Genomic DNA, 12,164 nt, shown 5'->3' on the forward strand with positions numbered 1-12,164 from the left:
CTCCCTTTTTAACTCCTCGTTTTCATGTAGAACCATGTCCACAGCTGCAGCTTCGGGAACTGAACAATAATCATGTCCAGTCCTCTCCACATCAAAGTCCATATCTTCTTGGTAGGGCTGTGCGATTAATCGAAATCGTAATAAAATCACGATTTGAGCGTGCACGATTTCTAAATCGCTTTATAGCACGATTTTCCGCGGTCCCGACCTTCTGCAGTATGCTATCCAATCCAATCAGAATGCAGCGCACCTAAGTGGAGCGCGAGAACAGAACAGACTGGGCATATTCCTAACACCAGGTTCACACACTCTGTCTGTGATGCGTATTTTTTCCGAGCCCATGTTAATGGATCAGAGCGTCACACTGTACGCGGTAAAAGATGTGAACAGAAAAGTTTAGAAATCGAGAGGTGCAAAAAGAATGAATATCTAGCGCATGAGAATAGAGAGAGTTGTGGGTGAGTGAGTGAGAGGAGACATGTTTTAATCGTGCGCACTCTCTCCGGACGAGAGCAGCGTGTATCTGAGCACGCGTGTCTGGTTTTGTGACAAAACAAAGGAAATCTGCATGCCAGCGGAAAGGTTCGCACTCGCGCATTATTTTAATGTGCTTTATGCGTTACAATAACGCGCTCTCGCTGCTGCTTCTGCACCGCATACACATACTGTATACGCACTGCAGACGGAGTACGTGTGAACCTTGGGCAATAAATATATTTCAGCACTTGAGGCACCGCTACAATGAGCTCTATGACCAATGCATGGCAAAAAAAAAAAAGCCCTGGACACGGGTTTTTTTTTTGCCATATGTCTAGACATTTTGCTTGACATCTTTACTTAGTGATTATTTTGACTCATGTCTGTTCTAGAGGCATGTTACAACTTTTTGATAAAGCTCTAATTGGTTTTCTTTTGGAAATATGTTTCAAATTTGTACTGAATGCATTTATGACTGCATGTCTGTGTGTGTCAAAATCGTGATTAAAATCGAAATCGCAAAATTGATCAAAAAACCGTGATAGGTTTTTTTTGTCCATATCGCACAGCCCTACTTCTTGGTCTACGTCCGAGTCAGGATCAGGGGTCAGCGGTCTCTCTCGACGTTCCCAAACACTCAACCTTGGCGGCTGCTCCTGGTAATGGTTCCACTCAAACAGTGTAGGTAAAAAAACTTTTTTCAGATGTTTCAGACTAGCCCCTTCCATAAAGTCATCAGGTCTGAAATGAACGCTACGCACCTTTATGTTTTTGTTGACTTGGAAGTCATCTCTCCTGATCTGAACAATCCACCTTTTTTCTGAGATTCTCTTCCACTGGAAATGAATGGAAACTCACAGTCGAGTTGTATCTTGCCGACACAACGGCACACAACAATGTTCCGATCTAGGTCGCATTAGCTTTTGGTATCGGAAAACCTTTTTCTCCATGGTTAAGCTGCCAAAAACTAACTAACGAAAAAAAAAAAAAGAAAATCTCATCAAAGTAAAGCATCACACAAAACACAATCTCATAGCATACGGAACCGGAAACTGTTAGCCCAGTAAGGAGTGTAGTCGGAAACACGTCACAATCCCCGCTGCATAGAGCCTATACCACGACTGAGGTTCTCTTGAGCAAGGCACCAAACCCCCAACTGCTCACCGGGCACCGCAGCATAAATGGCTGCACACTGCTCCGGGTGTGTGTTCACGGGGTGTGTGTGTGTTCACTGCTGTGTGTGTGCACTTTTAGATGGGTTAAATGCAGAGCACAAATTCTGAGTATGGGTCACCATACTTGGCTGTATGTCACGTCATGTTCACTTTCACTAATATTATATTAATATGCATGCTTATAAGCAACTAGTTAAGAGACCCTAAAATAAAGTGTTACCTAAATTTTTTTCAATTTTTTTATTATGTACTTAATGGTTTATAAACACCCTTTAGCTGTGATTATATGAACAACCTGTGTTATCTTATTGCTTAAATTGTCTGGATATTAAAGTGTTTTTCCATGACCTCAAAATTAATTCTCTGCTAATAAATCAAATCAGATCTGTAATTCTGTTTGTGAATGACTGTGCAGTGGTTTTGTGTTGACAGAAACTTGAGTTCAGCTGGAGAAGAAGCCAGAAAATACATGCGCTCCTGCGAGGGACTCGTGGACTCACTACTGTACGTCATCAAAGCTTGTGTCAGCACCTCTGATTTTGACAGCAAGGTATGCACCAGAACCCCTAACACGCACACACACACAAACACTCACTCAATCAATTACACAAACTCACACTTAGTCACACAATCATGTTCAGTCAATGAAGGCTGTCTCTCTCTCTCAGATTGTGGAAAACTGTATTTGCGTTCTGAGGAATCTCTCCTATCGGCTGGAGCTGGAAGTGTCACCCTCCTGGCTGACAGCCAATCAGGAGCTTGATGGGTTAATGGAGTCAGAGTCACCCAGTAAAGAGGCAGATTACAGCTGCTGGGGGAGGAAGAGGAGAAAAAAAAAGAATTTACTCGAAGAACAGGTGAGACTTACATTTTGTCTTGTCTACATGTAAATCCATTGCTTGTGCTTCATGTCAAGTCAAGTCAAGTCGGGGCTGTAGAGGTCCTCCTTAGGTGCTGAAACACCATCTGATCTGGATACAGACTGAATCTGGTGGCTACGGTTACCTCAGAATAAGAGAGAAACAGACTAATATGAGCATAGATATATGTATATATATATATATATATATATATATATATATATATATTTTTTTTTTTTTTTTTTTTTTTTTTTTTTTGATAGCTAGTTGCTAGTGCTGGGTCTGAGTCCACCTTGCTGAATCTGAGCCAAGTCCAAGTTGGTAACACTTTTCACTATCAACTAAGAATTTTCCCTCAATTAACTCATAATTTGCTGCTTATTGATAGTAAGGTATTTGTTGTAGTAGTTATTATTGCATTCTCAGTTATGTTACAAGTTTCGGTAACACTTTATTTTAGGGTCTCTAAACTATTTGCTTTTTAACATGCTTCTTACTATAATATTAGCCATTTATTAGTAGTAATTAAGCACATATCAATGCTTCATTCTACATGACCTTATTCTACATCCCTAATACTACCCAATACCTAAACTTAACTTAACTACCTTACTAACTTTTAATAAGCTGCAAATTAGGAATTTATTGAGTCAAAAGTCGTGGTTAATAGTGAATACATGTTCACTATTCTAAAGTGTTACCATTTGTTTCTTAGAGCTATTGTTTGAAACTTTTGAAACATATCAGTAGAAGTCTGTATGATTGTTTAATCTCACTTCATATACTGGTGTTAAAAGGATAATTCATGCAAAAAAGTTACTTTTGTCATCATTTACCGAATGCATTCCTTTCTTTGTCACAACATTAAAGAAGATATTTTAAAGAATGTTGGGAGCCAAACAACTATGAAGCCCTTTGACTTATATTAAATGGATACAAAACTGAGATATTTCACAAAAAAATAAAATAAAATTGTGTTGCACAGAAGAAAGTCATACAGTTTTGGAACTGAGTTAATTGTCTCATTAAGTCAACTGATAACTCCTGAATGTTTTTAATTTCTCTTAGTGGGATGGTGTCGGGCCGATCCCTGGTTTTTCAAAGTCTCCTAAAGGTGCTGAAATGTTGTGGCACCCATCTGTAGTGAAGCCCTATCTTACCCTGTTAGCTGAGAGCTCAAACCCAGCCACACTAGAGGGCTCCGCCGGGTCACTCCAGAATCTCTCTGCAGGAAACTGGAAGGTGTGTAATTGAATTCTACAGCCCACATAGGACCAAGTGTTATAATCTAAGACAGTTCATAGGCTTGTGATTGAAGCTAGTAAAAAAAAAACTAAAACTAAAAAAAATCTTAAAAGTAAATTTAAGGGTACAATCTGTGTCCCTTTACTTGTTTTGACAAAAAAATGAACAGCAGTAAACATACCAAATGTAATAAGGTCACAACTGTGAGAAATGAAGGCACAATTGCCAAAAAGTCACATTGTGAGATATAAATTAAAGGGGTCATATGATGCGATTTTAAGTTTTCCTTTCTCTTTGGAGTTTTACATGCATTATGCATTTTGGTGCATAAAAAAAGATTTGTAAAGTTGCAAAGACTAAAGTCTCAAACCCAAAGAGATATTCTTTATAAAAGTTAAGACTGGTCCACGCCCTCTTAAAACGCCTCGTTTAAACACGTCTACGTCATGATGTGGGAAGATTTGCATAACGCTGCCCAAATGTTCATGCAAAGAAAGAAGGCATAACCTTTGATTCTTGCTGTTGCCGACGGCGCCATGTTGTGAAGACGCTGTTTCCTTGTGAAAGCAAAAATACTTTGTTTGGCCTTCCAAAAGAGAACACAACTAGAAATCAGTGGTTAAGTTGTATTTACAACACAGTTTCAGAACAGTTCAACCCAAATATTCAGATGTATGCAGCACATTTTATGGAGGACTGTTTCCTGATCCTGTGAAATCCGTGAATGAATGTTCCGAAGTGAGGTAAACTTCAGCAGATTTCCCCTGCTCAGTTGATTATCTGAATTAGGCGTGTTAACAAAGAGAGACGTGCAAAATATGCAGAGCTGGGGGGCGCAAGGACTGGAATTGAGAACCGCTGGTGTAGAGTAGCGCTTGTTGTTTGTCATTTCTCCGATCAAAAATGCAGACATGGTTTAATGCTTACACGGCGCGATGCAACGCAATTTGTAATGGTTTTTATTGGTTTTGTCTTGTTGCGCCAGTGTTCTGACTCGTACACGCATCACATTATGGCAAAGGGGCGTAACATTTCCGTCACACGCTTGAGGCATTCGGCCAATCACGACGCACTGGATAGCTGGCCGATCAGAGCACACCTCGCGTTTCAGAACGATGAGCTTTGTAAAAAAGGACTCGTTTCAGAAAGGCGGGGCATAGAGGAGAAACAATAATGTACAGTATGTGGAAAATAATGTTGTTTTTTTAACCTTAAACCGCATAAGCACCAAATTTCATTACACCAAATACACAAAATAATGTTCTTTTTAGCAACATTATATGACCCCTTTAAAAGAAAGTCACAACTGAGATGTAAACACGCATTGCACAATGTAAAGTCACATTTGTGATATGATCTTGCAATTACCCTCTTTTTTATGCTCCGAGCAGTTTTATTTAGAGATGTCATTTTTTATGTTTATTGCTAAAATAGCATAAAACTGTCTAGACATCCCAATTTTTGGTTATAACATTGCCTGTTTTGCAAACAGTTATAAAATAAATGTTAAATAATATGTGTAATATTTAGTTTTAGGTTTTTTTTTTTGGACAAACATTTTCATTGATTGACATTCATTCTGTATTATGTGTATGTATTATGGGGAAAGTGCTCAAATCTGTTGTTTCTTTAGTAAATCTCAAGCTGCAAATTTACGTTCATATACATTGTAATATGGCATTCGATTTATAAGAATTTAAATTAAAGTTAATTCCCTTTTCTGCCTTTGAATGTGTGTTAATCTGTAGTTTGCAGTGTATATTCGTGCAGCGGTGCGTAAGGAGAAAGGTTTGCCCATTCTGGTGGAGTTATTGCGCATGGATAATGACAGAGTGGTGTGTTCCATTGCCACAGCACTCAGAAACATGGCCCTGGACGTGAGAAATAAAGAACTGATTGGTGAGAGTGCCGGTACCAACATAAACCTGTAACATTTTACTCATGCAGTATATGTCTTATAAAAGTCAAGTCGAGTCACCTTTACTTTTGTAGCACTTTATACAATACAGATTGTGTCAAAGCAGCTTTACAGTGTTAAACAGGAAGATAGTGTGTCAGTAATGAAATCAAATTTCAATTCTGCTGTAAAGCAGCTCTAAAAAGAGGACAAAAGTAAACCATCAATTTTTCAGTCAAATAAGTCAGTTCATTGTTGATTCAGTGATGTCATCGTTTGTTCATAAAGATAGCTGTCTTGAAAATAATTCTTCACTGAGTTTTACACATGCTATTTGCAGTTTCACTGTTAAGAAGATCGATAATCCTGATTGTGAGAGTGTGATGATTGAAGTTGGTTGTATCTCAGGGAAATATGCCATGCGGGACCTGGTGAACCGTTTGCCGGGAGGAAACACTAAACAGCTGTCAGATGATACGGTGGCGGCAATCTGTAGCACACTGCATGAGGTCACCAGAAGAAACATGGAGAATGCTAAAGCCCTGGCAGATGCGGGCGGCATTGAGAAACTCGTCAACATCACCAAGGGTAGAGGAGAAAAGTAAGTGACTGCTATGAATGCTACACAAATAAGTCATAATGCTTGTTCATCTTTTATATAGTCATTCAATACTTCACCGCACACATACACAAATATAATTTCTCAATCTTCATTTGTCCAAATCAGTTATTCTCAGCCCCACCGCTCTGCTCATTTTCTATGTTTTTCACATGCGTTTGCAGCAGGTACTCTATGAAGGTGGTGAAGGCGGCCGCTCAGGTGCTGAACATGCTGTGGCAGTACAGAGACCTGCGCACCATCTATAAGAAGGTGAGCAGCAGTACAGTAGGGCTACAACTGCTCCACGTCAGGGGGTGTGTGTTTATTTCTTCCTGTGTTTGAGCAGGATGGCTGGAATCAGAATCACTTCCTGACTCCTGTGTCAACTCTGGAGAGAGAGCGCTTTAAATCACAGCCCACTCTACCGTCAACCACGCTACAGATGTCCCCTGCACACCACACAGGCTAGTGTCACACCTTGCACAAACACATACATTACAGTGTTGTATTGTTCATTAAGTAAGGAATAATTGATGACGGGCCACTGAATTATTAGAAAATAATGCATGTTATTCCTCAGGTGTGCATTATTGTCTAATAATTCAATGGACTGAAGTCAGTTATTCCGCTTATACTACTGTTACCACGCCTCGAAGACATCGATCAGATGATATATTTCAAGGCATTCATCCGGTTTTGGCCTTAAAACACTTTTGTGAGTAAGATTAATTTCTTACGCATCTCATCCAATGCCAATCAGATTCAAGCATTCAATGCCACATAGTATAAGAAATGATAATGAGCACTGGTGATTGAAGATGAACTTAGGACAGTAGGTTGATGGAGATCTTAGTATAATGCACTCCAGAAAATAGCGGATTTCCCTCAGATTGAGCTGAAAATTATTCCAAAATGCTGTGTGTCTCAAACATTTCCAAAGAATTGTTGGAGATACTGGCTGGTTTTGATTTCCGTCAGGATCAGTAGATCAGGACAAACTCAGATTTGACACAAATTATAATAGTCATCGTGATCGAACGTACATTCAATAAAAATGCCTTTATTATGAATGTTACTTACCGTCAAATAAAGCTGTTATAAAGTCTGTTCAACTCTATACATTGTTACATATGTGTTCAAAATTGATAAATGTGTCTAAACAGTGAAGGCACACATCGCTCGTCTCCTGGATATTTTGATATGCCACATTTCAACAAATTCAAATGGTGAATAAAGTCATTTATAAAGACTTATGTAAGTACTCTACTGTTTTCCGAAATTAACGATTGATAAAATGCAGTCCTCTTTATAAATGGCAGTTTGCTCACAAGGGACAGCCTATCGTAGCCTTCTGTCCATAGGATTTGATTGGTCAAACATTTTATGGTCCTACGCCTTTCATTCCTGCTCTGTAAAAACTGAATATAACAAACTTTTTAAGCTTCATCTTATGAAGAAAAGCCTTTGATGGGATTTTTTGATAATGCCTCTTGGCTTATCATCCCATTTCACTGGTACTGAGAGGCTTTTTCATCTATGTAAATTTTCAATGTCCTGACCATTAATTGGTAATGGCAGAACAGTATTTTGAACAGCATCATCCACCAATCTGTTAGCTTCGTGGGCAAATTGTTGGCATCCAGGCAGACTATAGAAATTAGATTTTAAGCACCAACCCGCTCAAAGATTTTTATGACAACCGAAGTTAAGGCCACTGGTCTGTAGTCACTCAGGCAGCTAATGTTCCAATAATGCTATATCCCAATAATGTTGAAATCATATTTGATAATATATGGTAACATATTTATTAAAGTGTTTGCTTGATTATGTTTCAGTTCTATAAATCAGTGCATATTATTGTTTAAACAGCAGTTCACACAAATATAATGTTTAAAGGTTAGGAGACCATACATATTACTGAAATAAATAAAATAGGGGGCCGGACAATAAAATCTGTACTCATGAGCTCCAAAAAGTTTGTACAAATGCTTCTCAGTTGTCATTTATATAACAAGATTTTCATATCAGTTTCTGCATTTTTACATCCCAGTTTGTTCCTTACGTTTAACATATGATAAAATACATGTAATTTAGGATCAAATCTGATCGTTACGTGTTTTATAAATGAGGCCTCTGGTTTTGTTGACTTTTAAGAAAGAACCTACATTTCTGACCATTGTTTTATTATAACTTTAATCACATTATAGAATGCTAGTACAAATCATTAAAATTGTAGCAGTGCTCATATCAGTCACTTAAAGCTGCTTGCCTGAAGAACCTGGAAGTGCAGTTTACTAACTACACTGCTCAAAAAAATGAACACCTAGTCATCACAGTATAACACCACATCAGTTAAACTTCAGGGATATCCAATTTTGCTACTTAATTTGTTGGCATTGTTGGCGATTTGATTGCACAGACACTACTGGAAGAGAGCTGAACTGAAATATTGACTCTTTACTACTGTCCTCTTTACAGCAATATTGAATTTTGGTTGCATTGTTGACAGATTCTTTTCCTGTTTAACAATGTACATGCTAGTCTACAGTAGCCTTATTGCTGTTAGGTACCGGGTTGAAATCCTTAGAGCCACTGTCAGACCTTACACTGGTGCAGTGAGCTCTGGCTTCCATCCAGCCCTCGGTGGGTTGATGAATTTGGTTTCCATCGACCATTGTCACATCATTTTGTTCTCAACAAATTACACAGTGTATTTTCAACTTGAATATTTTGTTCATCAGGATCCAATTTTGTGATTTAAGGGTTCCTTAATTTTATTGAGCAGTGTAATATGTGATATTGAATAATTTTTATAGTGAATGAGGAGTGAAATATCATAGCTGTGTTTTTACTGTTATAGTTCTGACTATAATTTTGAAGTTTCTTGTAAAAATGCAGCTATATTAACAATCAGTATGTGACACCCCTAGAATTAGGTTAGTTTATTTGATTTCACATAAACTCATAATCAAGTGATTTTTTTTTTTATCAGGCAGCACATTATCATCTCCCGCCATGCTGTGCGTCAAAGAACACTCTGATCATCAGAAGACACAAACTATGCAATTTTATGATTACAAAGAAGAAAACGGCATCAATAAAAACAAAAGTACAGGTATGAGAACTTCCTTTAATGAAGGTGCCTGTTAACTGGACTGAGTTTACAAGCCGATTCATGAGTTCATAATGATTTTCTATTAAAATTCAATTGTAATTTAATCTAGACCCCAAATACAAAAGTTACCTGATTACTATATCTTTAAGCTAAAATTGAGCTACATGTATCTGCCTAACTGCAAGTTGATTTTTTTAAAGGGTCTGCAAAAGCATCTCAGTATTATACTGGGCCATACACTTCCCTGAGCAGAGAGGGCTCGAGACGAGAACAGGTGAGGCTGCTGAACTCAACTTCCCACTACTGTAATGGACCTTTACAATTTTCCTTTCTATTGTATTCCCATTAGATTCTCATTACTGTAATTCACTAGCAGTTTGAACAATAATTTTATACTGGACTACAAATTTATTATTGAAACTAGTTCAAATTGTTTTAAATACTTTTTTTAGCTACTTTATAAAAACAATTATTGCGTTTAATTGAGTGTCTCAATTCAGTCACTTATGATGTTCCACTTGGTTTAAGATGCTGCCTTACAAGCTGTGTTAGCCCTCATGGGTTTATGAACAGAGCTCTTTTGTAGAATGCCCTGTTGGCTGTCTATGAATGATTCTCACAAAATCAGCTGAAAATAAGAATGAACAAGAATCTGACTGTTTATCTGAAGACCAGATTGTTTTGTATGTGTGCAGAAGGTGTGTCACGCCAATGAAACAGGCCACAGAAACCATGATACTTACCGCACATACCTGCATTCACCACACGCCTACGAGGACTCTTATCTGGAAAAGATGGTGCACTATTCTCCCGCTGATTACAGCCAGACACACAGCTTCAGAACCACAAGCAACTACGTGGACTTTTACTCTTCCACCAGGAGACCATTACACAGCAGTGAACATTACCAAGGATCCCCCGATTCATGGGTATAGAGGCCTGGCTTACAGGCTGCACTATCTCTAACACAGAAAAAGATTTGGGAACACATTGTTTTTAAAGAGATGTGAGTAGTGGATGAAAAGCATATGAATGTGATGGAGAATGTCTAGCAGAATGTTGGTTTAATGGAAATAAGAAATGAATCATGAACTCTGTATGTAGGGGACTGGAGAGATGTTGCAGACCAGGGGGGCCAAAAAAACCCATCCTGCAGAGTTGAGTTCAAACCCTGCTCCAACACACATGCCATATAGTTTTCAAATAAGCCTGAAGGATTTGATTAGTTGGATCAGGTGCATTTAATTAGGGTTGAAGCTAAACTCTGCTGGACTGCGGCTCTCCAGAAACTGAGCTTTGCACCCCTGGTGTAGACTTTAGATGATTTTTATTAGCAATAAAGTATGAGTGACTCGCTGAGGAGAAAGACCGGGAAATTCTTACAAACCTTGGGCACCTCAACGTGAACTTCAGTTCGTCAAAACAATAAATAAATGAATAACGATTAAATGTATATGAAGGATTTCAGAGGGAACATTGTACCTGTTGTTGTTGAGATTGTTAATGCTATGGAGTCTTGTACATATCTTTGATGTATTTTTGAAAATAGCTGCCACATGGTTTATGCTTTACTACACTGGTAAAAACTCATGTCATGTTAAACCTAGATCTAAGTGAATAAACGGTGAGAGATGTCATTACATCAGCCTTTTTTTTTTAATGGTGTTGTGTTATTGTGAGTTAGACACAGAGTATTGTGCATCAATTTAACCTAACACAGAAATCCTCAGAGGGCAAAAATGTGCATATCAAACACTATCATAAAAATTTTTAATTTTCAGGTTTTAACACTTTGTTACCATTTTGCTGGTGTGAAAATGAAGGTGCACGAGGAAGAAAGTATACAAAGGGTTTCTTTTAATGATCGCAGAGGAACAAGGGCACATCCAACATAAACTACATTACAACATTACTACAACATTAATCACGGACAAGGAAGAACTAAACAGACAGGGTATTTAAGCACACAGGAGGTAATCAGGGAAATGGAGACAGGTGGGGATTAATCAATTAACAAAACAAGAACAGGAAACAGACCAAATAAGGAAACTGAAAGTCACTGAATGTAACACACTTTAAATTGTTTTCCATTTGCCACTGCCCACTCACAACATGCAGCTTTTTTCTTTTTTTGCAAACACTTGAACAGTTAACGTAAAAGGCAATTATAACATGTTAGTTACAATAAAAATAAAATATATAAAAAACAGAATAAAAAGGTAAAACCCCATTCTCTATCAATAAGGATCTCTATCTACAAAAATGTTTAATCCTAAAGGAAGAGTATAAACTTGGCAAAAGATAATTATTATAGTTTGTTGTTGTTGTTGTTTTGTTTTAGTTTTCTTTTGTTTGTTTGTTTGTTTGTTTTAATGCATACCTTCCAATTTAATATTAAGATCTAAGTTTGTTTTCTAGAGTGTTGTCTAGAGTTTTCTGGTAATTCAGTAAGTTCTCAGATAATTTATTAATTACCATTATGTGCTCCTTGACATATACATGTATTTAACATTTTTCAAAACAAAAAAAAAAGTGTCCCATCACTGTTTAAAAGCTTTGACACGAAAACCAACAAACTATTATTTATAATCCAATTATCTGGGAAAAAAAAAAAGTTATTTATTTTGGCGAATTGCATTATTATTCCAAATTATGCATTTGTGAGGCGAGAAATTGTGTCTTGTATATAATCCTCTATGATAATAATGCCTGTTTATGAAAATTAGAAAGCTTACTGGGAAACTTGTTCAAATTACAGTTGAGGGGAAATTCAATGCCACCCATTTTTTCTAAA

At 37.5% G+C, this 12,164-nt stretch overlaps 1 protein-coding gene across 8 annotated transcripts in view; it reads left to right on the plus strand.

Annotated features, from left to right (window-relative positions):
- The window catches only part of LOC109073638 (plakophilin-4-like), a 128,740-nt gene extending 117,730 nt beyond the window's left edge, over window positions 1–11,010 (plus strand). For all 8 annotated transcript variants that reach the window (XM_042755118.1, XM_042755123.1, XM_042755120.1 and 5 more), the window contains 10 exons: window positions 2,085–2,202; window positions 2,321–2,509; window positions 3,581–3,754; window positions 5,506–5,656; window positions 6,063–6,255; window positions 6,438–6,525; window positions 6,602–6,719; window positions 9,248–9,370; window positions 9,571–9,644; window positions 10,066–11,010. In XM_042755118.1, coding sequence (XP_042611052.1) covers window positions 2,085–2,202; window positions 2,321–2,509; window positions 3,581–3,754; window positions 5,506–5,656; window positions 6,063–6,255; window positions 6,438–6,525; window positions 6,602–6,719; window positions 9,248–9,370; window positions 9,571–9,644; window positions 10,066–10,305 — 1,468 coding nt within the window. In that variant the 3' untranslated portion in view covers window positions 10,306–11,010. The remainder of the gene's footprint in view (window positions 1–2,084; window positions 2,203–2,320; window positions 2,510–3,580; window positions 3,755–5,505; window positions 5,657–6,062; window positions 6,256–6,437; window positions 6,526–6,601; window positions 6,720–9,247; window positions 9,371–9,570; window positions 9,645–10,065) is intronic.
- Window positions 11,011–12,164: the final 1,154 nt, after the last annotated feature.

This window comes from Cyprinus carpio, unplaced genomic scaffold, assembly GCF_018340385.1.
Source record: "Cyprinus carpio isolate SPL01 unplaced genomic scaffold, ASM1834038v1 S000006643, whole genome shotgun sequence".
Taxonomy (NCBI): domain Eukaryota; kingdom Metazoa; phylum Chordata; class Actinopteri; order Cypriniformes; family Cyprinidae; genus Cyprinus; species Cyprinus carpio.